Source organism: Oncorhynchus tshawytscha, unplaced genomic scaffold (assembly GCF_018296145.1).
Source record: "Oncorhynchus tshawytscha isolate Ot180627B unplaced genomic scaffold, Otsh_v2.0 Un_scaffold_4246_pilon_pilon, whole genome shotgun sequence".
In the NCBI taxonomy this organism is placed as follows: Eukaryota; Metazoa; Chordata; class Actinopteri; order Salmoniformes; family Salmonidae; genus Oncorhynchus; species Oncorhynchus tshawytscha.
The window spans coordinates 41,427-67,481 of NW_024609831.1; the positions used below are offsets into that span (position 1 = coordinate 41,427).

General features: G+C 42.0%; 3 protein-coding genes across 7 annotated transcripts; 2 read left to right on the forward strand and 1 right to left on the reverse strand.

Annotated features, from left to right (window-relative positions):
• Positions 1–1,700: 1,700 nt before the first annotated feature.
• Positions 1,701–7,651, forward strand: atg3 (autophagy related 3). 2 transcript variants are annotated; one of them, XM_042319473.1, is made up of 12 exons: positions 1,701–1,913; positions 2,311–2,352; positions 2,577–2,626; positions 2,940–3,046; positions 3,473–3,580; positions 3,712–3,761; positions 3,898–3,982; positions 4,676–4,710; positions 4,826–4,981; positions 5,490–5,617; positions 5,839–5,907; positions 6,450–7,651. In XM_042319473.1, exons 1-12 carry the CDS (start codon positions 1,842–1,844, stop codon positions 6,550–6,552), a joined length of 1,005 nt encoding a protein of 334 aa, XP_042175407.1. In that variant the 5' UTR covers positions 1,701–1,841; the 3' UTR covers positions 6,553–7,651. The 2 variants fall into 2 exon arrangements, with proteins under 2 accessions (XP_042175407.1, XP_042175408.1); XM_042319474.1 differs by having other exon boundaries at positions 1,706–1,913; positions 2,976–3,046.
• A 153-nt stretch (positions 7,652–7,804) lies between these two features.
• On the forward strand, positions 7,805–13,609 carry slc19a2 (solute carrier family 19 member 2). The gene is made up of 7 exons (XM_042319472.1): positions 7,805–8,274; positions 8,836–9,399; positions 9,757–10,003; positions 10,206–10,398; positions 11,518–11,659; positions 11,788–12,036; positions 12,185–13,609. Exons 1-6 carry the CDS (start codon positions 8,152–8,154, stop codon positions 11,977–11,979), a joined length of 1,461 nt encoding a protein of 486 aa, XP_042175406.1. The 5' UTR covers positions 7,805–8,151; the 3' UTR covers positions 11,980–12,036; positions 12,185–13,609.
• A 3,035-nt stretch (positions 13,610–16,644) lies between these two features.
• On the reverse strand, positions 16,645–25,781 carry LOC112243075 (DDB1- and CUL4-associated factor 6). Of its 4 annotated transcripts, none has more exons than XM_042319405.1 (15): positions 25,432–25,781; positions 25,068–25,129; positions 24,870–24,962; positions 24,542–24,727; positions 24,035–24,148; positions 23,666–23,801; positions 22,949–23,154; positions 22,113–22,203; positions 21,289–21,799; positions 21,132–21,173; positions 20,742–20,904; positions 20,385–20,541; positions 17,773–17,861; positions 17,336–17,444; positions 16,645–17,174 (listed from the first exon to the last, which is right to left on the reverse strand). In XM_042319405.1, the coding sequence occupies exons 1-15, from the start codon at positions 25,520–25,522 to the stop codon at positions 17,146–17,148; spliced, it is 2,079 nt and encodes a 692-aa protein (XP_042175339.1). In that variant the 5' UTR covers positions 25,523–25,781; the 3' UTR covers positions 16,645–17,145. The 4 variants fall into 4 exon arrangements, with proteins under 4 accessions (XP_042175339.1, XP_042175338.1, XP_042175341.1 ...); XM_042319404.1 differs by having other exon boundaries at positions 22,113–22,206; XM_042319407.1 differs by having other exon boundaries at positions 20,742–20,880; positions 25,432–25,780.
• Positions 25,782–26,055: the final 274 nt, after the last annotated feature.

Sequence of the window (26,055 nt, forward strand, 5' to 3'; positions counted from 1 at the left end):
TGGCTTTTTCAGGAGAGGCTTTATTACTTCCACTTTTAGTGAGTTTGGTCCACATCAGGAGGATAGGGAGCCATTTATTATGTTCAACATAGGAGGGTGAAGCACAGGAAGTAGCGCTTTCTGTAGTTTAGTTGGAATAGGGTCCAGTAGACAGCTGGAAGGTTTAGAGGACATGACTATTTTCTTGAACGTGCCGAGATATACAGGATAACAACACTTGAGTGTCTCCATTGATCCGAGGTTCTGGCAGTTCTGTGCAGACTCATTATAACTGAGTTTTGGAGAAATACGTATATTCAAACAGGTGTCTGTAATTAGCTTTTTAATGATCTTGATCTTTTCATCAAAGAAGTTAATGAATTCATCACTGCTGAAGTAAAGGCCATCCTCACTTGGGGAATGCTGCTTTTTAGTTAGCTTTGTGACAGTATCAGAAATCTATTTTGAATCGTGTTTTATTCTCCTCAGGTTGTAAAGGTAGGTTGAACGAGCAGCATTGTAGGCTTTTTCATATTGCACGGTACTGTCTTTCAAAGCTCGTTGGAAGACTCCCAATTTGGTGGAGATTTGGTCACTCGTGTAATCAGGAGGAGAGGCCTCATTTAACCCAGTATATTCATCTGTCTTGAGCCATGTTTCAGTCAGGCCAATCACATGAAGTTTATGATCAGTGATTAGTTAATTGCCTATGACTGCCTTGGAAGTGAGGGATCTAACATTAAGTAGTCCTATTTTGAGATATGAGCACAGGCGGCCGGTGGCACCTTAATTGGGGAGAAGGGGCTCATAGTAATGGCTAAGAGCCTGGAACGGAGGAAATGGAATGGTATTGAGCACATAAAACACATTTCCATGTGTTTGATACCATTCCAGCCATTACTATGAGCCGTTGTGGAGTATTATCACAATATCTTTCAATAATGACAGGAATGGAGGTCTTTATTCCAGTGAGATTGCTAATGCCTGACAGACTACTGCCTGGCCTGCACCCTATCTCATTGTGGAGCTAGAGGAGTTTGAGCCCTGTCTATGTTGATAGGGAAGATGAGAGCACCCCTCCAGCTAAGATAGTCTGTCACTCCTGAGCATGCCAGGCTTGGTCCTGTTGTGTGTGAGTCCCAGAAAGAGGGCCAGTTATCTACAAATATATTTGGGGGGGGACAGAAAATAGTGTTCAACCAGCGATTGAATTGTGCGAGTCTGCTGTAGAGCTCAACACTCCCCTGTATACAAATTCCCAGTTTCCCATCATTTTTCTACCATGGCTTGAAGAAGAGATCCAAGTGACTTTGAAATAGAGCCAAGTGACTTTGAAATAGAGGGCTCAAAAGAGCAGAGGGGGTTTAAAGGGTGTGTGTGTTTCTCAGTCATCAGATCTCAACCCAATTGAACACTTATGAGAGATTCTGGATCAGCGTTAAAAACCATCGACAAAACGCCAAATTATGGAATTTCTCGTGGAGGACTAGTGTCACATCCCTCCAATAGAGTAACAGATACTTGAAGAATCTATGGCATGGCACATTGAAGCTGTTCTGGCGGCTCGTGTTCCCTATGTTGGTGTTTCCTTCATTTTGGCAGTTACCTGTACGTATGCTGAATAAAGGTCTTATTCCAGATTGAAGAACTCAAATGTATTTAACTTTCCCTTGGGGCCTGGGCCAGTCATGACCCGGCAACCCTTGAGCCGTCCAGACAAATCTCTCGAGACTTTAACAGCGGAAGGGGATTCTCAAATGACAAGTCATGTGATCTGTTGCTGACAAAAAAACAACTGAAACCGACGGTCTTTCGGCATTTGAAGACGCACACATCTATCGGGGATCGATCTGATAGCTAACATGCAGAACGCCATTAATTCCGTAAAAGGCACGGCCCTTGGTGTAGCCGAGTTTTTTACTCCAGTGCTGAAGGTAAGCTATATTAGCTGTATCGCTAGCTACTGTAGATTGCTATCACTCAGCAGTGATGTGTAAGATGCTAACATGCTAGCATGCTTTATCGGGAAGTCTTCCCTCAAGTGCTCTCAACATGTATTATGTAGCTACAATTCGTTGTTTACAGGCCTATTGCAGTGTAATCTCGGTTTATTAAATATTTAGAGGTTTCATGGCGTTGATGACTGTCTTGTCAATGTAGCTAACGTTTGAGAAAGCTCACATTTGAGAAATGTGACAGTCAATGTTTAAGCAATTAAGAATGGAATGTCAAACCTCCTCTGTAATGAAATTGGTTGCAGGCAGTCACACACGTTAAATATACCAAACTGCCAACTCAACAATAATATTACTTCATTATTTTGTCTGATAGGAATCCAAATTCAAGGAGACAGGAGTTATCACTCCAGAAGAGGTGAGGAAGTTGTCTTTGGTATCATTTGTAACTGAGTCACGTAGAAAGCCCAACAAGTCACACGTATGTAGGCTTTCATCATTTGGGAAAATAAGTGCAACTGAAAGAGATTTGGAGAAGTAGGTCACAATTCCAAAAAGCTCCTTTCCCCCAACCCACAGAGTAATTGTCATCTGACTGAACTATTACAACTTCCTATTAAATCTCTATTTTCTCTCCATTAGTTTGTAGCTGCTGGAGATCACCTTGTTCATCACTGCCCCACATGGAAATGGTGAGTGTCCATTGGAGTAAGATTGATACTCAATATTGTACACGTTACCCCAGGACATGGGTTGGCTCCATCCAAGTCAATTCTGAAATTAAATTACACTCTTATGAAGAAATGCCCATGTTCCGATGTCCAGTTCAACTAACAGGGATTTAAATGGACTTTATCGCACCTCTAATATGATATTGTAGTCAGCTAAATTGCACTTAATTTCTCCAATCTAATTCATCTGATATGAGCATGTAATTATTCTGGATGGATGTTATACTGTCTCCAAATATAGCATCAACTACAGTATGATGTTTTGACAGCACAGTAGTCCCAGATGTCACATCATGTTTATTCCATCCAGGGTGTCTGGGGAAGAGGAGAAGGTGAAGCCGTATTTACCCAAGGATAAGCAGTTCCTATTGACTCGCAATGGTAAGAACTGTGTGAACTCAAATCAAATGTTATTGGTCACATACACATGGTTAGCAGATGTTATTGCGAGTGTAGCGAAATGCTTGTGCTTCTAGTTCTAACAGTGCAGCAATATCTAACAAGTAATCTAACAATTCCACAACAACTCTCTAATACACACAAATCTAAGTAAAGGAATGGAATAAGAATATATAGGTATAAATATATGGATGAGCATTGACCGAGCGGCATAGACAAGATGCAATAAACGGTGTAAAATACAGTTTATACATATGAGATGAGTAATGCAAGACATATGTAAACATTATTTAAGTGGCATTATTAAAGTGACTAGTGATCCATTTATTAAATTGGTGCTTTCTCTACAAACTGTTACTTGTCCTTATTGTTGCTGTAGTAATGTATATTTTGTGTGTGTACCTACAGTTCCCTGCTACAAGCGCTGTAAACAGATGGAGTATTGTGATGAACTGGAAGCCATCATAGAGGAGGATGACGGAGATGGAGGATGGGTCGACACCTACCACAACTCAGGTTGGACACTTTAGACATTTCCTGTGACAATGGTTCATTTTCTTGGGTCTTTTATCAGGAATACATTATAAATAAAGTTAGCTTTTGGTTTTGTTTGTCCAGGAATGTTATATTTCAAATTGATATTTTAGGTATAGGGGGAGTTACAGAAGCTGTACGAGAAATCTCATTGGACAACAAGGTAAATGGTCCATCATATTTACGTTTTGTTATTGAATCCTAGTAATCTGCATTGCTAATGAATGTTTCAAATTAACAACCTTAGATGAATACCATTTCAGACGTCTTAAAATAGTTGTATTCCTTTGTTTTGAAAGGACATGAACATGAATGTGAACTCTGGTGCTTGTGGGAACGGAGATGATGATGATGATGATGAAGACGAGGCAGCAGATATGGAAGGTGTCTACTCTCTACTCCTCAAGGAATATTCTAAAGACTTGTATAACTAAACCAAGATAGACCATAGCTCTTTGTTTCAAACGGGAACAAATTAGTCATAGTGGGCAGAGGCAAGCACGAGCTAGCGAGGTCCTAATTGGTGCGTTCTAGCACACATGTGCATATTTCCATTAGGGAACACCTACTTTGAAGTGGGTTTGTGCAATAACTCAACTCGCCTTTGCACTCCTAAACAACACCATTTTTTAAAACTTTGGCAACGTGTAAAGTATACAAAACTTACTTGATTATGTTTGTAGCATATTTTAGTTTTGGGGACGGAAAATTTAATTGAGATCAAATGTTTAATCGATGAGAAATTAGCAGAATGTCGGCCAAAATCCATCTTGTTCCGTCTTCTCCCACTCCCGGCCGTTGGGCTTCCTTTCACTACCATATTTGGTAGTGAGTGGAAACTCGAAGCGGATGCTTCACATTTATACGTCCGCTGAAATATCTGTCTCATTGTTCTGTGGTTATACTTCACTAGTTGTGATGTGTGTTTTGTCCTATTTTTGGGGGGGGGGGATTTTTAACCCCCGCCCCCGCAGGAGGCCTTTTGGTAGGCCGTCATTGTAAATAAGAATTTGTTCTTAACGGACTTTCATAGTTAAGTAATGTAATGGTTCAGTTTGTCTTGTTCTGTTCTTTCAGAGTATGAGGAGAGTGGACTACTGGAAACAGATGAGGTCAGAAGTTCACCGTATTGTTGTAACTTTTATTGTACATTGCTTCCGTTTCCAGGAAGTGTCTCTATTCCCCATTTTTCACTTGAGTTTTCTTTTCTTTCCCATATGTCTCTAGGCCACCCTGGACACCAGTAAAATGGTGGACTTGTCTAAATCCAAAACGGGAGAAGCTGGGAGCGATGACATCCTGCAGACTCGAACCTATGACCTCTACATCACATATGACAAATACTATCAGACTCCTCGACTCTGGCTATTTGGATACGATGAGGTAACACACTTACTGTACATTGACTCTGTATCGGTACCCCCTGTATATAGCCTTGCTACTGTTATTTTATTGTTGCTCCTTAATTATTTATTTTATTTTTTACTTCAGTTTGTTTTAGTAAATACTTTAACACATATTTTTCTTAACTGCATTGTTGGTTAAGGGTTTGTAAGTAAGCATTCACTAAGGTCTACACCTGTTGTATTCAGCGCATGTGACATTAAAATGTGTTTGATTTGTAAACTAGCTCTCAGCATTACAGAGTCGGCTTAGTGTAACTGGGTTTCTAGGGTAGACCAAAAAGTGCATCCCGTGTGCACAGTAACAAAACATGTTGGCATTTAGATGCTGCTGTGTGTCCTTTTGGATTGCATTGTGAATATTACTGAGGATGTAAATCCCAAGATGCGTTCTTACAGCTGAGGAAGAATGATGTCTTTGACTTACCTGGGAAACTGAGATCCTGGGTTCTACGTTCTGTTTACCATTTCCCCTCTCACTCCTACAGGACAGACAGCCCCTGACAGTGGATCAGATGTATGAGGACATCAGCCAGGATCATGTGAAGAAAACCGTCACCATCGAAAATCACCCCCACCTACCACCCCCAGCCATGTGCTCCGTGCATCCCTGCAGGTAAAAGCAAGAGATAATGAACATGCTTTCATTGACTCAAAGTCGGAGGAGTGCTGATCTAGGATCAGGTCCCCCTTTCTATTCATTATAATCTAAAACTGATCCCACATCAGAACTCTTATTCTGAAAAACTTTGAGTACGGGCCCTGATCCGACTGTAATACTCATCGAGGGAGCGCTTATGGTCCTGTAAACTAATGTTGCCACTTCCTGTTTTCCAGACATGCTGAAGTGATGAAAAGGATAATCGAGACGGTGGCGGAAGGGGGAGGAGAGCTTGGAGTTCATATGCATCCTTTAAGTGAATTGTCAGGTGTTTTTAATGCAGCTTGGTGATTTAAGTGTATGTATCATTATGTAAGAGGGGCCATGTGATCTTTGGAAAATAATGAAAGACTTACTTTCCACAGAGTTGCGTTAATATCCAGGGAACGAGTTGATTATTCCTTTCATACCATGGCTATAATTTAACAAATGTGCTGCTTGAAATGTTTTCAACATCCACTGAAGTAGCTAGCAAGTTTACTAGATAACTACAGTAGTTGCCTTGGTAACCAAACAAAGAAACCGTCAGTCGTAGCTTGCTGTTATAAAAAATCAAATTCAATGTTTTCAATTCGACTTTTGCTTTCAAACACGGTAGAATTCAATGGCTATAGTTGAATTCTAACGTGCTGATATACTGTGCTTTATAGTGAAAGGATTATTCAAAAATGCCATGGTATAATTCAATGTAACCCAAGCTAAGATGAGTTGTAAATAGAAGTGAGCTTGCTAATACTGTTTCTCTTCCATTCTTGCCTACACATTATTCCTTAACTTCATGTTTCAGGTATCTGTTGATTTTCTTGAAGTTTGTCCAGGCCGTCATCCCCACGATAGAATACGACTACACAAGGCACTTCAACATGAAGCTCCATCCTACAGAGGTGTAGGCTACTCTTGCAAACATCTTTGAGTGTAGGAGGAATCTGTCTTCTGGCTGGCAGCGTTAGTGGGGTATGGAATGTTATCTCTGGGAATGACTCTTGGAATATTCTGGGTACTCTGACCCTCTTTGCGTGGGAATAGGTTCAATCGCTGAGGGGTTGATGGGTGTGTACAGATGTTGGTAATGATGTAATGGCTTTATGTGGTGACTGATCTCGCAGTGTTTTTGTCTGGAAGATTCTCTCTGTACTTGGCAAATGCCCAGCTCTGCCATTAACAACCATTCAAAGATAACTATATTTATTTTACATTAATTCACTGACAGACAGGCTTTCAAGTTTTCTCCATTTTGTTTTCATAACCACACCTTTTTTTACCATAGTAATGGTGCCACTAATGTCCTCTCAAATGCTTACCAATTAAATGTTGTTGAAAGAAATCTAACAAATGTTTTGTCCACATTATAGCTTTTTCAGTGTGATGCACTGTGCTGGACTAATGTTTGGACCTCTACTGTTTCAGACCAATGCCAGTTTGTCTTAATGGTAAAGTGTACATGGTCTTTTGGGCCCAGGACCACTGTTGGTTCCTGTAAGTGGGGTCGGTGTCCTTTTTGGGGGTTTTCTTTGCCCTGCTCAGCTTTTTTTCCTGGTGTTTTTTTTTGACCCTGTTCCTAGTTCCACTGTCTTGTCCTGTAGAGATGACGTCATGATTGTCATATGAATATGTGAGGGTTACCATTTTGTGTGATGACGCGCAAGGCTACCTGTATCACCAGATTATTCAAAGACACGGTATATCAGGAGTTTGACTGCGTCTTCTCTAATATAGAAAGATGTCAGTTCTGCACAGTGCATTCATTGTTAACTATAGTACTCTTCTCTTAACAGTATGTATAACTCACTCATTAATGCTGAAATATTGTAAAATGTCTGAGTAACTGACTCCAGAGTACTTGATCTTTTCCTGAGAATCAGCTGGACAGGTGTTGTGGCCCTTTATCTGTTGATCCTATAGACTCTTTGTGTAACAGCTCAGTCTTAACACACTGAACATGTTAAAGTAATGTACATTTATAGCAATAAAAATCCCCAATATCATTGATATGATGGATTGTATACATTATGCTGTTATAAACTGCCTACCACATTATAAAGCACATGGCATCTGAAATGATATTCTTTTCTCAGCAAATTGATAGCTAAATTAAAATGTATGTCTGGTCTATGAATAGTTAAGTCAGGAGTTTGTAGCCAGATTAAATTCGTATTTTATTGAACCTTTTTTGACAGTCATTCTGAAACCAAGGCCTCTTTTACAGATGAGCCCTGCATACACAATATAAACATCAATGGCCAGAATCTGATTAAGAAAATGTAATAACTTTAAGTATACCAGCGTGTGTGCCTCTGTTTTTTAAATACTCTTTTATTTTGTTGCCTTAGACGAACCCTCTCTTGGCTCTCATTTAATTGGCCGAAGGTTCTGTCGTCATTTTACTGCGACGCACAATATTTTCACTTGGTTTTCCATATTGCTGTCAGATCAAATCTAGCGACAGTGGTGCGTTGAGGTCATGTTATGGTGTGCTTTTTTGGGTTGACATGTCTCAACTATATCCCACGATCTTACTTTGTGTTTATGGATTCTTCTCTAATCTCCGACCTTCTGAGCCTTTCTTAACTGCGTTTTTGATGGGACCTGATAAAAACCTTACTGAAACAGAGGTAAGTGGAAGGACGAGCATTAGCTTCTTGTTCGTTGTACAAAAAGCAACTACATTTAGCCAGCTAACTCTACAAAATAACGTATTGTTTACATGTGAATATTTGTAACGTTAATGCAATCACCATGCTAATGGTATTTTTTTTTACATTTCTTTATCACCAATATAACGTTACAACCAAGAGAACCGTTGGCTCTTCTGTAACTTTATTTTACTAACATTGTTTCTGTGTCCTCGTGCTAATCCAGTTTGACTACAATCCTTGAAATATTTTCTTAATAGGACCACCAGCTCATGTGGTCTCAAATCCTTTGGAGAAGGAGAAAAAAAAAAAGTCTCAAATCCGAAAATAATTGCTTTTCCCTTGTGGCACCAATGAAGAGATGTAGCCTAGTTAACTAATATGGAGGTTACTTATTGCTTTGTAAGAGCTAAACAGGCAGCAACCTTGAATATTAGCCTTACATCACATTTTTGTCCATTGGAAGCGTTTATATTTTTTGCCTTTAGGAGTGAATTACAATAACATGGCTGACTTTGTCTACATATCCTCTGTCCACAGCTTGTAAATGAAATCTACCCAATATGGACCTATTCCTACCTCGTGCTACTCTTCCCAGTCTTCCTGGCCACGGACTACCTGTGTTACAAGCCTGTGCTGATCCTGCAGGCAGTGAGCTTGGTAGTGACCTACTTTATGCTAGTGAAGGCCCAGGGTGTGCTGGCCATGCAGCTTCTGGAGTTGTTCTTTGGCCTCGCCACTGCCACAGACATAGCCTACTACTCTTACATCTACAGTGTGGTGGAGCCGGCCCAGTACCAGAGAGTCACTGGTTACTGTCGTAGTATTACGTTACTGGGCTCCGCTGCTGGCTCGCTGGCTGGGCAACTGCTAGTGTCTGTGGCTCAGATCCGGCTGCTCTACCTCTGTATTATCACATTGGTGTCGGCCATCTTGGCCTTCGTGGCGCCCTGGTTTTTGCCCATGCCCAGTAAGAGCTTGTTCTTCCATAAGCGCCAGGGGACAGAGGGGGAGAAGCCGGTGCATCAGAACAGCAGGGTTCCCATGGATGAAGCAGAGGACCCTGAGAGCAAAGTACCTCTGAAGATTGATGAGGTCACCATGGTGAGCCTCTTTTTTTTTTGTGTGTGTTTTTTTTTGTGTTATGTTTTTTTGGTAAGACAGGTCACCATGGCCTCTTTGAAGGACTGAGTAATGTTGTTGAACCATGTTGTAGCTCTGAGTTAAAACCATTAATTGTTGTTTATTAATTGATGTCATGCAACTCTGCTGTCCCAAATTGAAAGACACTAGATTGACACCATTGAATGTTGCAATACTAGAGCATTTACAAAAAAGACTTTGAACTTAAACTTTGCTTCATCACTCACTTTCAGGAAGCAGTTTTTTTTCAGAGCATTTGAGTCCGTTGATTCTTACGCAAGTTCTTACTCAACTCTGTGTACAATTTTCTTCACTCAGGTCGTGACGGCCAGTGATGGTGGTGGCGCTAGCAGTGGCTTAGTGGACGTGTTAAGGATCCTATGGGAAGACTTCCTGCAGTGCTACTCATGCCCTGCCCTCCTGGCTTGGTCGGTGTGGTGGGCCCTCTCTACGTGTGGCTACTTCCAGTTGGTCAACTATGTTCAGGCCCTGTGGGAGAAAGTCCTGCCCTCCCAGGAGTTTGAGATCTACAATGGATACGTGGAGACAGTCTCCACCTTGTTAGGTAAAGTTGATGATGAAGTACCGTTTCAGATGAATTAGAACCTGAGAAGATACTTCTTGAACTGATTAAAGAATAGTCTTGCGTTACCATACTTCCAAGTCAGCCTGGAAGCAGAATCTAATCAAATAAGAATGCACATTTTAATTTCAATGCATGTTCTGTTTGTCTGCTGACTGATCACGCCCCTGGTGTCTGTGCTTAGGTGCGTTAGCAGCCTTCGGGGTGGGCTCCATCAAGGTCTCCTGGGCAGTCTGGGGAGAGCTGGCTCTCTGCATCTTCTCAGTGGTCATGGCTGTGGCTGTGTACCTCATGGACACCATCAGGAACATCTGGGTGTGCTACACCTCCTATGTGGTCTTCAGAGCCACCTACATGCTGCTGATAACCATCGCTACGTGAGTAGGACAGACAGATATCCTGACCTACAGTACATGATATAACCATTGCTACGTGATTAGGACAGACAGACATCCTGACCTACAGTACATGATATAACCATTGCTACGTGATTAGGACAGACAGACATCCTGACCTACAGTACATGATATAACCATTGCTACGTGAGTAGGACAGACAGACATCCTGACCTACAGTACATGATATAACCATCGCTACGTGAGTAGGACAGACATCCTGACCTAAAGTACATGATATAACCATCGCTACGTGAGTAGGACAGACATCCTGACCTACAGTACATGATATAACCATCGCTACGTGAGTAGGACAGACATCCTGACCTACAGTACATGATATAACCATTGCTACGTGATTAGGACAGACAGACATCCTGACCTACAGTACATGATATAACCATCGCTACGTGAGTAGGACAGACATCCTGACCTACAGTACATGATATAACCATCGCTACGTGATTAGGACAGACATCCTGACCTACAGTACATGATATAACCATCGCTACGTGAGTAGGACAGACATCCTGACCTACAGTACATGATATAACCATCGCTACGTGAGTAGGACAGACACCCTGACCTACAGTACATGATATAACCATCGCTACGTGATTAGGACAGACAGACACCCTGACCTACAGTACATGATATAACCATCGCTACGTGATTAGGACAGACAGACATCCTGACCTACAGTACATGATATAACCATCGCTACGTGAGTAGGACAGACAGACATCCTGACCTACAGTACATGATATAACCATCGCTACGTGATTAGGACAGACATCCTGACCTACAGTACATGATATAACCATCGCTACGTGATTAGGACAGACACCCTGACCTACAGTACATGATATAACCATCGCTACGTGATTAGGACAGACATCCCCTGAAAAATGCCCAGGGATTTAAAGTTTGTTAGTAATGTTTTGACTCAATTGTATCATTGCTGTAGGCTTCTAATGTAGCTAGCTGTCTACCTATGACATATCTTAACTGTGTATTCAATTTCATCTTTCTACTGTGTAAACAAACTCCACTTTTATGTTGTAATTGTATTTCTAAAGACAATATTTTGTGCTCCACCAGGTTTCAGATTGCTGCCAACCTGAGTATGCAGCGATATGCCTTAGTGTTTGGAGTGAACACTTTCATTGCCCTGCTGCTTCAGACTCTGCTTACTGTTGTGGTAGTGGACTCTGTCGGGCTGGGCCTGGACATTTTCCCACAGGTAACTTGTCTAAAGACAATACTATCCATGATGTTTGGATGTAAAATATGTTTTGCTTTTAAAGAGTCGTATTACTGTTACAACACTGATGTAGCTTGATAAATATTTTCTCTCTCTTCGTCTCACAGTTTCTCATATACGCCAGCTACTTCGCTGTGATCGCAGTGATCTTCCTCATGGCAGGGCTGTACAAGCTGGTGTTGAGGAGAAGATCCCAGCCAGCGGCCCAGCCTCAGACTGATAGTGGAGAGACTGAGTCAGACTGCCTTAGCAGAGACTCTCCTCCCCTCAACGAGCTGCAGCAGATCACAGGGACATGACTACCTGTTTATGGTGCAGTACTACAGAGGAACACGTCAGGACCAGTGTTGGACCCAATTCCACTTAAAGGACACATGAGCCACTGCCTGTTTGCTTGGTGCAGGTACAGAGTGCAGCCTCAACCTGGGAGGAGACTGCCCTAACAAGAGCTTCTATCTCAAGCTGCCAGTCACAGTTGGCCATCACCTGGGTTCGAGCCCTGGTATTCCACTTAAACTCAGTCAATTCAGGATGATTTGAAATGGAATTGACCCCAACCGTGGTCATCACACCATGCAAGTGTGTTGTACGCCTTCGCTTGCTCAAGCACATGGTTCATGGATTGGGTGCAGGCCTAAAAACACTTGCAGAGTGTAACATTTGAATGTTTATATGATAGCCTTATGGGTTTAATGAAAATGTGTAGTTTGCCTATATTTAGGCTTTGTTTGTGATTTCCAATTGTTTTTGTCACACAAGCTTTATTTGTGGTGTATGTTGCATAATGGTCGTCGGCCTGCTATCTGATTTTCACACTTTAAATCCTTGTCTTAACTACCAAAGGCAGTCAATGGATAAGCAATAAATGTTACATTCTGAACTGCTAGAAATATGTTATGAATTGTTAGAGTTCAATTGTTGCAAGAATAGCTTTTTATAAAATGTACCCACAAGCATCGATTCAAATGTCACAAAGATTTAATTGATCAGCAGTGGATTGTCAAGTGTCTTAAGATAAATATGTCCATCTAATATCTAGCTACGACGTGTTAACCTTACATTCATGGGTCAAAAATGAAAAGCATATGTAAGTGATTGACATGGAGTTGGAGGCCATATTTACAGTATATTATTGTGTTATATTCACTGGCCTTGAATGTAGGTCTACTACTGAAGTGGTTCAACTATACTGTATTAATACAAATGAGCTTCTTTTTACTATCAATACAAATCCCAGTAGTTGAAAGGCTGAGCGCTGTAGCAGATGACTGAAGGTGATGATTATGTACCGAGAGCTGATTCAGTGTTGTCTGGTGGTCACTGAAAGACCAAAAGCACCTACAGTACATGTTAACTTACCGGTTACACAATGTGCTGCCTCTGTTACAAGAGCATCCCCTAAAATAGTCAAAAGATAAGCCTCGTTCTGTTTTCTTTAGTCATAATGAGAACCTTGTCTTCTTCAATCATGTTGGTAACATATTTATGTCATGATACTAAGGCCTGGATTCAATCAGATCGAGTGTTAACCGCAGTTAGCTGACACCCGCTAATCGAAGTGTAGATGACATCTCACATTCCAGTGTTCTAACTTGTAAACAAGGCTGCATGGGACTTCTCTTTAACGGGACTCCATGCAGCCAATGGCGAGGCCCGCTTTAGGTGTTATGCTGGGAGCAGCTTGTGGATTTGACAGCTCTAAAGCTGGACACCGCCAGCACCGCCAAAACAACCGCTATGCAGATGGTATGATTGAACAGAGCACCTAATTATAGTAGGCGCTTTACGGATCAATTCATGTTTATTTTATATTTTTTACAATATGTTCATTTGGACTTCAGTCACTACATTCTCTCTTCAGTCTTCCCTGTTTTTGTTCTTATGTGTAATGTTTTTCAATAAACAAATAGTTTTGTAGTATAAAATGTTTACAAATGTAGGACATTTGTTTCTTCTTTCTGAATACAAACATTTGTGCTCACGTCGCCCAGCCTGCATCATAATATCAGTACGTATTTAAAACAACTCAAGTGTTGAGACTTTGAAGCAACCTGATGCTTTTATTCTGGTTACATAAATATACAAATGTAGCTTCTAATCCAGATAGTGGATTTTTATTCATATTCAATAGTTTCATTGCAATTACCATGTCTTTGTAATTAGTACTGTAACTACCTAGTCATTCATCCTGTAACTACCTAGTCATTCATACTGTAACTACCTAGTCATTCATCCTGTAACTACCTAGTCATTCATACTGTACCTAGTCATTCATACTGTAACTACCTAGTCATTCATCCTGTAACTACCTAGTCATTCATACTGTAACTACCTAGTCATTCATCCTGTAACTACCTAGTCATTCATACTGTAACTACCTAGTCATTCATCTGTAACTACCTAGTCATTCAACTGTAACTACCTACCTAGTCATTCATACTGTAACTACCTAGTCATTCATACTGTAACTACTAGTCATTCAGTCATTCATTCACTGTAACTACCTAGTCATTCATCCTGTAACTACCTAGTCATTCATCCTGTAACTACCTAGTCATTCATCCTGTAACTACCTAGTCATTCATACTGTAACTACCTAGTCATTCATTAATACCTGTCATTAACTAACCTAGTCATTCATCCTGTAACTACCTAGTCATTCATCCTGTAACTACCTAGTCATTCATCCTGTAACTACCTAGTCATTCATCCTGTAACTACCTAGTCATTCATCCTGTAACTACCTAGTCATTCATCCTGTAACTACCTAGTCATTCATACTGTAACTACCTAGTCATTCATACTGTAACTACCTAGTCATTCATACTGTAACTACCTAGTCATTCATACCTGTAACTAACCTAGTCATTCATACTGTAACTACCTAGTCATTCATCCTGTAACTACCTAGTCATTCATACTGTAACTACCTAGTCATTCATACTGTAACTACCTAGTCATTCATCCTGTAACTACCTAGTCATTCATCCTGTAAACCTAGTCATTCATCCTGTAACTACCTAGTCATTCATCCTGTAACTACCTAGTCATTCATCCTGTAACTACCTAGTCATTCATCCTGTAACTACCTAGTCATTCATACTGTAACTACCTAGTCATTCATCCTGTAACTACCTAGTCATTCATACTGTAACTACCTAGTCATTCATCCTGTAACTACCTAGTCATTCATACTGTAACTACCTAGTCTTCATACTGTATTCACTGTAACTACCTAGTCATTCATCCTGTAACTACCTAGTCATTCATACTGTAACTACCTAGTCATTCATCCTGTAACTACCTAGTCATTCATCCTGTAACTACCTAGTCATTCATCCTGTAACTACCATTCATCCTGTCATTCATCCTGTAACTACCTAGTCTGTAACTACCTAGTCATTCATCCTGTAACTACCTAGTCATTCATACTGTAACTACCTAGTCATTCATCCTGTAACTACCTAGTCATTCATACTGTAACTACCTAGTCATCATCTGTAACTACCTAGTCATTCATACTGTAACTACCTAGTCATTCATACTGTAACTACCTAGTCATTCATCCTGTAACTACCTAGTCATTCATACTGTAACTACCTAGTCATTCATCCTGTAACTACCTAGTCATTCATCCTGTAACTACCTAGTCATTCATACTGTAACTACCTAGTCATTCATACTGTAACTACCTAGTCATTCATACTGTAAACTAGTCATTCATACTGTAACTACCTAGTCATTCATCCTGTAACTACCTAGTCATTCATACTGTAACTACCTAGTCATTCATCCTGTAACTACCTAGTCATTCATACTGTAACTACCTAGTCATTCATCCTGTAACTACCTAGTCATTCATCCTGTAACTACCTAGTCATTCATCCTGTAACTACCTAGTCATTCATCCTGTAACTACCTAGTCATTCATACTGTAACTACCTAGTCATTCATCCTGTAACTACCTAGTCATTCATACTGTAACTACCTAGTCATTCATCCTGTAACTACCTAGTCATTCATACTGTAACTACCTAGTCATTCATCCTGTAACTACCTAGTCATTCATCCTGTAACTACCTAGTCATTCATCCTGTAACTACCTAGTCATTCATCCTGTAACTACCTAGTCATTCACTGTAACTACATACTGTAACTACCTAGTCATTCATACTGTAACTACCTAGTCATCATTCTGTAACTACCTAGTCATTCATCCTGTAACTACCTAGTCATTCATTCATCCTGTAACTACCTAGTCATTCATCCTGTAACTACCTAGTCATTCATCCATTGTAACTGTAACTACCTAGTCATTTCATCCTGTAACTACCTAGTCATTCATCCTGTAACTACCTAGTCATTCATCCTGTAACTACCTAGTCATTCATTCATCCTGTAACTACCTAGTCATTCATCCTGTAACTACCTAGTCATTCATCCTGTAACTACCTAGTCATTCATACTGTAACTACCTAGTCATTCATCCTGTAACTACCTAGTCATTCATCCTGTAACTACCTAGTCATTCATACTGTAACTACCTAGTCATTCATACTGTAACTACCTAGTCATTCATCCTGTAACTACCTAGTCATTCATCCTGTAACTACCTAGTCATTCATACTGTAACTACCTAGTCATTCATACTGTAACTACCTAGTCATTCATACTGTAACTACCTAGTCATTCATACTGTAACTACCTAGTCATTCATACTGTAACTACCTAGTCATTCATACTGTAACTACCTAGTCATTCATACTGTAACTACCTAGTCATTCATCCTGTAACTACCTAGTCATTCATACTGTAACTACCTAGTCATTCATCCTGTAACTACCTAGTCATTCATACTGTAACTACCTAGTCATTCATACTGTAACTACCTAGTCATTCATCCTGTAACAAAGTGCTTCCTTATTAACGTTCAATTTGCCATTTCAGAAGGAAGAACAGGGTGATTTATTTCAAGCAAATATTTTTTATTCATTTGTTGTTGTTTTTAACATTCGTAAATTCTTAAATGAAACACGTTCTCTTTGGTAAACAAGCACATTGACAACAGTCAGAACTGAAGCCGTCATTGCAGAGTATCAGGAAAAGCCACAAAGGAAGATGAAATGTGACTTGTCACAAAAAGGCCTGAGGTTCACAAAGTACAGAGGAGAATAAGGAGATACCATCTAGAGAACACTTCTCATAGCCAGACGGAGAGGCTGGACACCTGAACAAAATATAGAAATAGGTAGAAAACATTCCTTGATCTACATCTGAATAGAAACTATATTTATAAAATCAACACAACCTCTTCTAGTGTTCTATAACCTACACTAGGTGAGGTCCAATACTCCAGTCCCTATGGTAACATTACCACTATAATGGCCACAGAGTGAATCCAATGAGATAATATGCCGTTTTTACTTCACACATTCAACAGTCCAGTATGGAAGCTATGTATAGGGCTACTCGTCTTCCTCATTGTCCTCAGACTCTGTAGAGGAAAGAAAGAGATGACCAATGTTACCAGTCAGTGACTGCTGTTATAACAAATGTTATAACCACTTAAGATAGACTCCATAGCCATTCTGTATCACGGGTTATCACTAGGGATGCCGGGTTGGAAGATTGTGTGTGTATGTGTGTAGCACTCACCTGCTGTGATGGAGTGGTTGAGTTGGGCCAGCATCCTCAGCATGAATGAGGCAGGTACAGTGATGGTGTTCCTGGTCTCCTCCAGCATCAGTTCATTACGGAAGGTCACCTACAGGACACACAGAGCACCAGGTATCAGGAGATCAGAGGTTCCAATGGCTTCATCAATGTCACTATGATGAGAGCCTTTCTGTCCTCCACACACCTGGTTGATTGTAAAGCACACAAATCAGTGGAGGCTGCTGGGGGGAGGACGGCTCATAATAATGGCTGGAACGGAGCAACTGGAACGGCATAAAACACATGGTAACCATGTGTTTGCAGTATTTTATACCATTCCACCTACTCCACTCCAGCCATTACCACGAGCCTATCCTCCCCAATTAAGGTGCCACCAACCTCCTATGACATGAATACATGTATTTATAATGTCACACCTCTTCAGCGAGTACTCTGTTGAATGATGGGGATTCCTCCATCGGTGACCAGATCTTGACGTTGGAATCTATCCCTGATGTGGCTAACACTGGAATGAACAGAAAAATTAACAAATGAATAAACGGGTAACTGCCAAAATAAAGGAAACTCCAACATAAAGTGTCTTAATGGGGCGTTGTGTCACAACAAGCCAGAACAGCTTCAAAGCATCTTGGCATAGATTCTACAAGTGTCTGGAATTCTTTTTGGAGGGATGCGACACCATTCTTTCAAAATAAATTCCATAATTTGACGTTTTGTTGATGGTGGTGGAAAAGGCTGTCTCAAGCGCCGCGCCAGAATCTCCAATAGTGTTCAATTGGATTGAGATCTGGGCACTGACGGCCATGGCATATGTTTTACATCGTTTTCATGCTCATCTAACCATTCAATGACCTCTTGTGCCCTGAGGATGGGGGCATTGTCATCCTATGGGGGCCAAAATGATGGCCTGCCCAGCATATTTATACATGACCCTAAGCATGATAGGATATTATACTATAGGATATTAGTTGCTTATTTTGGCAGTTACAGTGCATTCGGAAAGTATTCAGACCCCTTCACTTTTTCCACATTTTGTTCCGTTACAGCCTTATTCTAAAATTGTATTTATCTGTTATTTTACCAGGTAAGTTGACTGATAACACGTTCTCATTTGCAGCAACGACCTGGGGAATAGTTACAGGGGAGAGGAGGGGGATGAATGAGCCAATTGTAAACTGGGGATTATTAGGTGACCGTGATGGTTTGAGGGCCAGATTGGAATTTAGCCAGGACACCAGGGTTAACACCCCTAGTCTTACAATAAGTGCAATGGGATCTTTAATGACCTCAGAGTCAGGACACCCGTTTAACATCCCATCCGAAAGACAGCACCCTACACAGGGCAGTGTCCCCAATCACTGCCATGGGGCATTGGGACATTTTTTTTTAGACCAGAGGAAAGAGTGCCTCCTACTGGCCCTCCAACATCACTTCCAGCAGCATCTGGTCTCCCATCCAGGAACTGACCAGGACCAACCCTACTTAGCTTCAGAAGCAAGCCAGCAGTGGTATGTAGGGTGGTATGCTGCTGGCAAAATAAATAAATAAAATTAGAAATGTTTGCAAATTTATTACAAATAAAAACCAGAAATACCTTATTTACATAAGTATTCAGAGCCTTTGCTGTGAGTCACTTTGCTATGCATCCTGTTTCCATTGATCATCCTTCAGATGTTTCTACAACTTCATTGGATTCCACCTGTGGTCAATTGATTGGACATGATTTGTCCGTAGAGCTCTGAGACAGGATTGTGTCGAGGCACAGAACTGGGGAAGGGTACCAAAACATTTCTGCAGCATTGAAGGTCCCCAAGAACACAGTGTCCTCCATAATTCTTAAACGGAAGAAGTTTGGAACAACCAAGACTCTTCCTAGAGCTGGCCGCCCGACCAAACTGAGCAATCGGGGGAGAAGGGACTTGATCAGGGAGGTGACCAAGAACCCGATGGTCACTCTGACAGAGCTCCAGAGGTCCTCTGTGGAGATGGGAGAACCTTCCAGAAGGACAACCATCTCTGCAGAATTCCACCAATCAGACCTTTATGGTTTAGTGGCAGACGGAAGCCACTCCTCAGTAAAAGGCACATGACAGTCAGCTTGGAGTTTGCCAAAAGGCACCTAAAGGACTCTCAGACCATGAGAAACAAGATTATCTGGTCTGATGAAACCAAGATTGAACTCTTTGGCCTGAATGTAAAGCGTCACGTCTGGAGGAAACCAGACACCGCTCATCACCTGGCCACCACCATCCTTACGGTGAAGCATGGTGGTGGCTACATCATGCTGTGGAGATGTTTTTCAGCACCAGGGACTGGGAGACTAGTAAGGATCGAGGCAAAGATGAATGGAGCAAAGTACAGAGAGGTCCTTGATGAAAACCTACTCCAGAGCTCAGGACCTCAGACTGGGAATAATGTTCACCTTCCAACACGACAACGACCCTAAGCACACAGCCAAAACAACGCAGGAGTGGCTTTGGGACAAGTCTCTGAATGTCCTTGAGTGGCCCAGCCAGAGCCAGGACTTGAGCCCGATCTAACATCTCTGAAGAGACCTGAAAATAGCTGTGCAGCAATGCTCCCCATCCAACCTGACAGAGCTTGAGAGGATCAGCAGAGAAGAATGGGAGAAACTCCCCAAATACAGGTGTGCCAAGCTTGTAGCGTCATACCCAAGAAGCCTCAAGGCTGTAATCACTGCCAAAGGTGCTTCAACAAAGTACTGAGTAAAGGATCTGAATACTTTTGTAAATGTGATATTGCTGTTTATTATTATTATTATTATATACATTTGCCTCCCCAAAAATGGGGTACTGTGTGTAGATTGATGAGGGAAAAAAAAAGTTGAATCCATTTTAGAATAAGGCTGTAAAGTAACAAAATGTGGAAAAGGTGAAGAGGTCTGAATACTTTCCAAATGCACCGTACCTGTAAAGTCACAGCCTTCAAGCCTTTGAGTTGTAAGAGCCAGACTGGGTGTTCACTAAAACCACCTTCAGTGTGAGACTGTCAGAAGCAGTGAACTCACGTGGTTCATAGGGGTGTGGCTGCAGACAGTTGATAACGTGCTGGTCTGCCTCCAGCAGCATTAGGTGTTCCCCTGTCTCTCTGTCCCAGATGAAGATATGACCACAGTCTGAGCCGCTCAGCACAAACTGGTCACCCCAGAAACAACACTGATTGGTCTATAAACAACAACAACAACAAAAGCTTGAATGAGTATTCCACATAGCGACTTCGCAATAACTAAAGCACTGCATGTTAAATATAGCTGACAAGAAGTTGAAGCCGTTATCACCACATATTGCCCAAGGTCCCCCTCTGGTGGACTAAATCATGACTTCAAGCTTGTCTTAATCCTCAATACTGTTCTACTGTACTGTACCATAGTCCTGGAATTACGGTGGCCCTTGTAGACCTTTTCTACTGAGGGCTTCCCGATACGGCGGGTCTCGCAATCCGCCAACTCCTTCTTCTCTTTCCGCCGCCGAAAAATCTCCTGGATCCGCGCAGCAGCAGAGCGCCTTTCGGAAGGATATACAACATGTCTGTAGAGTCATTAAATCCAATCAAAGTCAAGCCACGTGAGAAGTGTAACTTCTGTACCGCAGGTTTGATTGAATGCACTGAGCAACAAGGAAACGCCCAACATCAGCATGCTAGTTCCAACTGTTCTATCAACGTTAAACTAAAACGTTAAGCTACTGATCTGACACATCTATTGTTAGTGAAGAAGAACTCATTCTTAGTTGTTGTTGCCATGGCAAATAATTACCTGAGTACTCTTTCCCCTAATTCTGATCCTCTCAAATTAAATCTATGGAAGGAAGGGAACAACACATCCACTTTAATAGCCAGACATGACTGTAGTAGTTGAATGATTATCTGTGTAGGCCAGCTATGCCTCAGTCAATGCAATCATAGTACCATACCTTTGCATCCATTCCCCAGGGGGCTGTGGTGTGGGTTCCTCTCCCATGCCCTCCACCTCCGACTGGCTGAGGGACGAGATCTGCCTGGTGTCGGACACCTGCTCTGGGCTCCTGATCCGCGGGGGTTCCCCCTGGTCGCTGGCGCCACCGCTGGAGAAGTCCAGTTGGATGGTGCTGCTGGTGGTGCCCTGGTCGCTGTATGTCAGACTCAGGACTGGTTCCCCAGGAGATGGTTGGAGACGTCCTGTCCCCATGCCACTCCTACGGCTCCTCGGGCTCTCCATGGAGGAGGAGAAGCTGGCTGTTGATGTTGGTTGAGACGGGGCTGGATTCCCTAGCACCACAGCCTCCTGGTGAAGCCCACTACCTTGTGGAGCTGCTGCAGGGTCTACCCTGGGTCGTGGCTGTGGACGGGCTCCTCTGTTGTTCTGGGCCTCGCTGGCATCCTCAAACCAGCGTGACAACATGTCTGACATCCTCTGCATCAGAGACACTCCAGGCCTGGACTCTCCTACAGGAGGACGGGGGTTCAAAACCCATCATATTACTCATGGACAGTGATGTGAAAGTTTACATCATCTAATAATATCATGCTTATGTATAATTGTATTGTGTTAATCCATGCAATATATATATATTTTTTTAATGTAACCTTTATTTAACTAGGCAAGTCAGTTAAGAACAAATTCTTCTCTTAGACCACTGCACCACCTGGGAGCAATAGGACCAAGTGAGAGTGCACTTCTGTCATCGATAGCACACGTGTTGTGTCAGCTGTGTGTTTAGGTGAGTGGGGACTTAGTGGGGCGAGGAGCTTCTCTTACCGTCCCTCTCCCTCTCGCTCTCTGGCCGTGACAGGGGTCCAGTGTCTGACCAGTCTCCTCTCAGACGCAGACGCTTCTGCTGAGTCTCCTTCTGCTAGGAGAGAAACACCGTGCCATTTCACCAGTCCCAGCAGAGCACGGGCACAGGCCTGACCAAAATACCCACCCTTTCCCTATGGCTGAGACCCCACACTCCCCTCCTCTTCCCTCCACTGGGGGCTCACATTCCCAGCCCTCACTGCCAGGTGTCTTAGGCTCTGGCAGGCGATACCAGGGGTCTCATACACAAGAAGGAGGGGGACAGGGAGGTTTATCTTAGTGCACATAGGTTACACTAGTTCCGTGGTGTTTGTACAGGAACGGTGACGTTACCTGGTGTTGTATGTATCGAGTTCTGTACAAAATATGCTGCCTCACCCTGCAGATTACCCAGAAGCCCTCTGGCTTATGTGTTCAGCAGCTGTGTGTGTGAGAACACAGCTCAAATGTCTTTCCCAGAACAGATTCAGACAGCAGACCGTTATCTACTGGTGAGGCAAAAATAGCCCAGAGATGGGACAACACATCACCCCCTCTTGTCAACACACACACACACACACACACACACACACACACACACACACACACACACACACACACACACACACACACACACACACACACACACACACACACACACACACACACACACACACACACACACAGCATGTCATGTGGTAGAAGCTTCCAGAAACTGATGTGAGCGCACAGATGTTGTGTAAACACAGACTACATTCAAATAATTGAATCCAGTCTTTCGTACTGTGATACACAGTAAGTGAGAGGAATGTTCTCACCTTGTTATCCTGTGACGGTCCCTTCAGCTCGCGTCCCTTGTCATCTTTAGGGTCAAACAGGTAGAGATAGTCTGAGGCATAGCTGGCTAGCACCTCCCTGCCGTCCCTACTGTAGGCCAATGAGGTCACGCGACATGACTTGTTGAGCAGGTGCCTCGGTACAAACCTCGCACACATTCCTGCCACCCCGCTTCCTGTCTGGAAACCTGCAGAGTGGATGAGATGTATATAGGAAATTAGTATTTTCCATACAGACCTTCAGAAGAAAATGTTATTCTCACCACTGAGCCTAAAGACAATCAAACAGTGATTAACTATGTTATGTACTGTGGTAGTGGGATTCCTTCAAGACTACTGACATTGATAGAATTATTAGTTCATTTTTAGTTATCTGATTGCCTTGAGTTAATAATAATTATCTGGTCGGTGCTTGATTATATTAGCCCTGTTTCACACATGTACATTCTACACGTGTGAATTGGAAATGTGTTTTTAGCATATCCCAAGTCCCCCTGAGACACCCTCAGAGTGGTCACAGCCAGGGACTGCCATTATCAACAGCGACCCTGGAGCTATTAGGGTTAAGTACCTTGCTCAAGGCCACGTCAACAAATGTTTTATCTTATCGGCTCTGGATTCAAACTAGAAACCTTTCTGTTACGGGACAAACGCTCTAAACGCTGGGCTACCTGTAGCCGCCGTTGAGGTTGTGCATACCTGTTGCTATGGTACCCAGCATTCTCCTGTCATAGATACGGACTGAGCTGTCAGAGCAGCCAGTAGCCAGATAGAAGGATTCCACAGGGGATATGGCCATGGATGTTACTGCTCGCCGACAGTCAATCAGGATGTCCTGGTAAAAAAGAAAGTTCAAGATATCTTCATTAAGGGAACTCTGACATCGGTTGTTTGAGTAGTAGGTAAAACTGCTGGTAAACATGGTGGCGAAAAGTCGTTAGTAAAAACAAGTTGTATTTATACATTTGTAACTACACAATAAAACTGTAGTAATAACATCATAGTTACATAAGAATTGTTAATTTGCCTGTAATAGAGTTTAGCTGTACTGTCATAATGCAAACCTACCTTTTTACAGTTAGTTTGCCAGCAGCCAGGAGAAACTCGGACATCAAACCACCGGATTGCTCCATCCTCTCCACAGGACAGGAAAGAATGAGGGTCACTAGGTACCGTCAATATCTACCAATAGAAATAGGTTTTAGAATAGATCCAGAACCTGCTCTGATTGGGCCGTCGAACAGAATTAGAATGCCTGTCTACTGATAGACAGGGGGCTTTAGAATAGATCCAGAACCTGCTCTGATTGGGCCGTCGAACAGAATTAGAATTCCTGTCTACTGATAGACAGGGGGCTTTAGAATAGATTACTTTCACTGCAGCAACACACCAAGGACGTATTTATGGTCCACATACCATTCCTACCTTCCACAGCAATAACAGACCTTGAGGTAAATGTGATGGAGATGGAGATGTGATAGATTGGATATATTAATCAACTCTCTTTATTGAATTACACTCCGATGGCGATAAGATTGAAATGCTGGATAACACAGACGCCCCCGCCCCCCTCACCTCGTAGGCGGCACCGTTATGACAGTGGTACTGCAACACAGGGTCCATGTTGGAACCTCTCTCTACGTTGGTGAGGAAGATCTTGCCGTCGGCTGCTGCAGACACGATCATTCTGTCGTTGGTTTGGGGCAGGAACTTGGCACTGAAGATATTGGATCGATGCCATGATGTAATGGATGCCTTGACCTGGAGAGTGGAAAAATAGCGGGGGACTTTATATTGGCACATATATTGTCTCTCTGTCTCTTCTGCGTCAACAGGTTGAAGCATGTGCTGTACGGTGCCTTGATCATAAACAATGTTTTGGCACAAAAAAGTTGCATCTTACTTTCCGGCTATATGGGTTCGTGATGACCAATTTGTCATCATCTGATCCAGATAAGATGTATTCTCCTGTGTCGTTCCAGCATATCGTATTGACCTGTCATGAAAAACAATAACAGTTTGAAAACACAGGATGATATCAGGCAATTGTCACACTGCACTTACACTGTAAATCACTTCTGTAAGGCATGTTGGTACTTACAGAGCCCTCATGTACATCAAGAGTGGCTTCAAGTTTCAGCCTTTGAACAAACTCTTTTCTTCCTACAGGAAATCATTATGATACCATAAGAACAGTTTTAGCTATCCCATAAGGTAGTCCCTTTAACAACATTTTTATTTTAGCCAACACAAATGTTTAAATACAATAAGTAGTCTTTGTAAAGTATGAATTGATATAAAACACTGCTAATAAAAGAACAGTGTGTTTTAGATCAATTCCTAGCGCAAGGCAGTAGGCTGTTGTAAAACATGTTACTAACACACTGACACATACAGTACAATGACAATAAAGTAGTATATAGACCATTTGTACATAACATATTTAATGAAAACGTTTGTCTCACCTAAGTAGTTACTCCTTGTAAAGTTGTTTATTTTGTTGGAACCGATGGTGCGTTTCCTAATATCCCAAATGAGATTGTTGGTACAGGGCATGGTGTCGAAACACCGTCCGCCTCACAAACAACACACTTTATGTAAGTATTACTGAAATATCTAAGTCATGGTGTCTTACAATTTAGGCTACAAAATAATTTTTTCTGGACTCCTCTTCTGTCTTAGTTCAGTCGCTACAATTGTTTAAATTTTGTATCGTCGTCTGGCAGACTTGCTCGGATGAACAAATCTATAGAACACTGAAAAGTTTCACGTTGGTCTCTCATGAAGAAGGTCGTGCTGATGGTATGTAGCCAGGGAACGTGAGCACTGCGCAGGCCCAGATTAGCCCCGCTCCCAGGTGGTGCAGTGTTCTAAATATATTATTGAACTCTTTGTGATGATCGGCCTATGAATTAGCCTGTGTAAGTATGTGTTAGTTTTGGTCAATGACAAATTATTATGGTATAAATTAGTGCCTAGATAATAATAATAATATTACATTGAATTTATAAAGTGCTTTTCGTTGAAAAACAATCTCAAAGTGCCACAGTATTTATATAATAACCTTATTATAATATTATAATAATAAC

Bases quoted from the DNA above. Each gene is read 5' to 3' on its own strand.
- atg3 (XM_042319473.1), top strand. From the start codon at position 1,842: ATGCAGAACGCCATTAATTCCGTAAAAGGCACGGCCCTTGGTGTAGCC. The intron at 3,581-3,711 runs GTTGGACACTTT...TTGATATTTTAG, and splicing joins CGACACCTACCACAACTCAG to GTATAGGGGGAGTTACAGAA. The intron at 4,711-4,825 runs GTCAGAAGTTCA...ATATGTCTCTAG, and splicing joins GACTACTGGAAACAGATGAG to GCCACCCTGGACACCAGTAA.
- slc19a2 (XM_042319472.1), top strand. From the start codon at position 8,152: ATGTCTCAACTATATCCCACGATCTTACTTTGTGTTTATGGATTCTTC. The intron at 10,004-10,205 runs GTAAAGTTGATG...GTCTGTGCTTAG, and splicing joins GACAGTCTCCACCTTGTTAG to GTGCGTTAGCAGCCTTCGGG. The intron at 10,399-11,517 runs GTGAGTAGGACA...GTGCTCCACCAG, and splicing joins CTGCTGATAACCATCGCTAC to GTTTCAGATTGCTGCCAACC.
- LOC112243075 (XM_042319404.1), bottom strand. From the start codon at position 25,522: ATGCCCTGTACCAACAATCTCATTTGGGATATTAGGAAACGCACCATC. The intron at 20,542-20,741 runs GTACAGTACAGT...TGTTGTTTATAG, and splicing joins ACCGTAATTCCAGGACTATG to ACCAATCAGTGTTGTTTCTG. The intron at 17,175-17,335 runs GTGAGTGCTACA...TTTCCTCTACAG, and splicing joins CAACCACTCCATCACAGCAG to AGTCTGAGGACAATGAGGAA.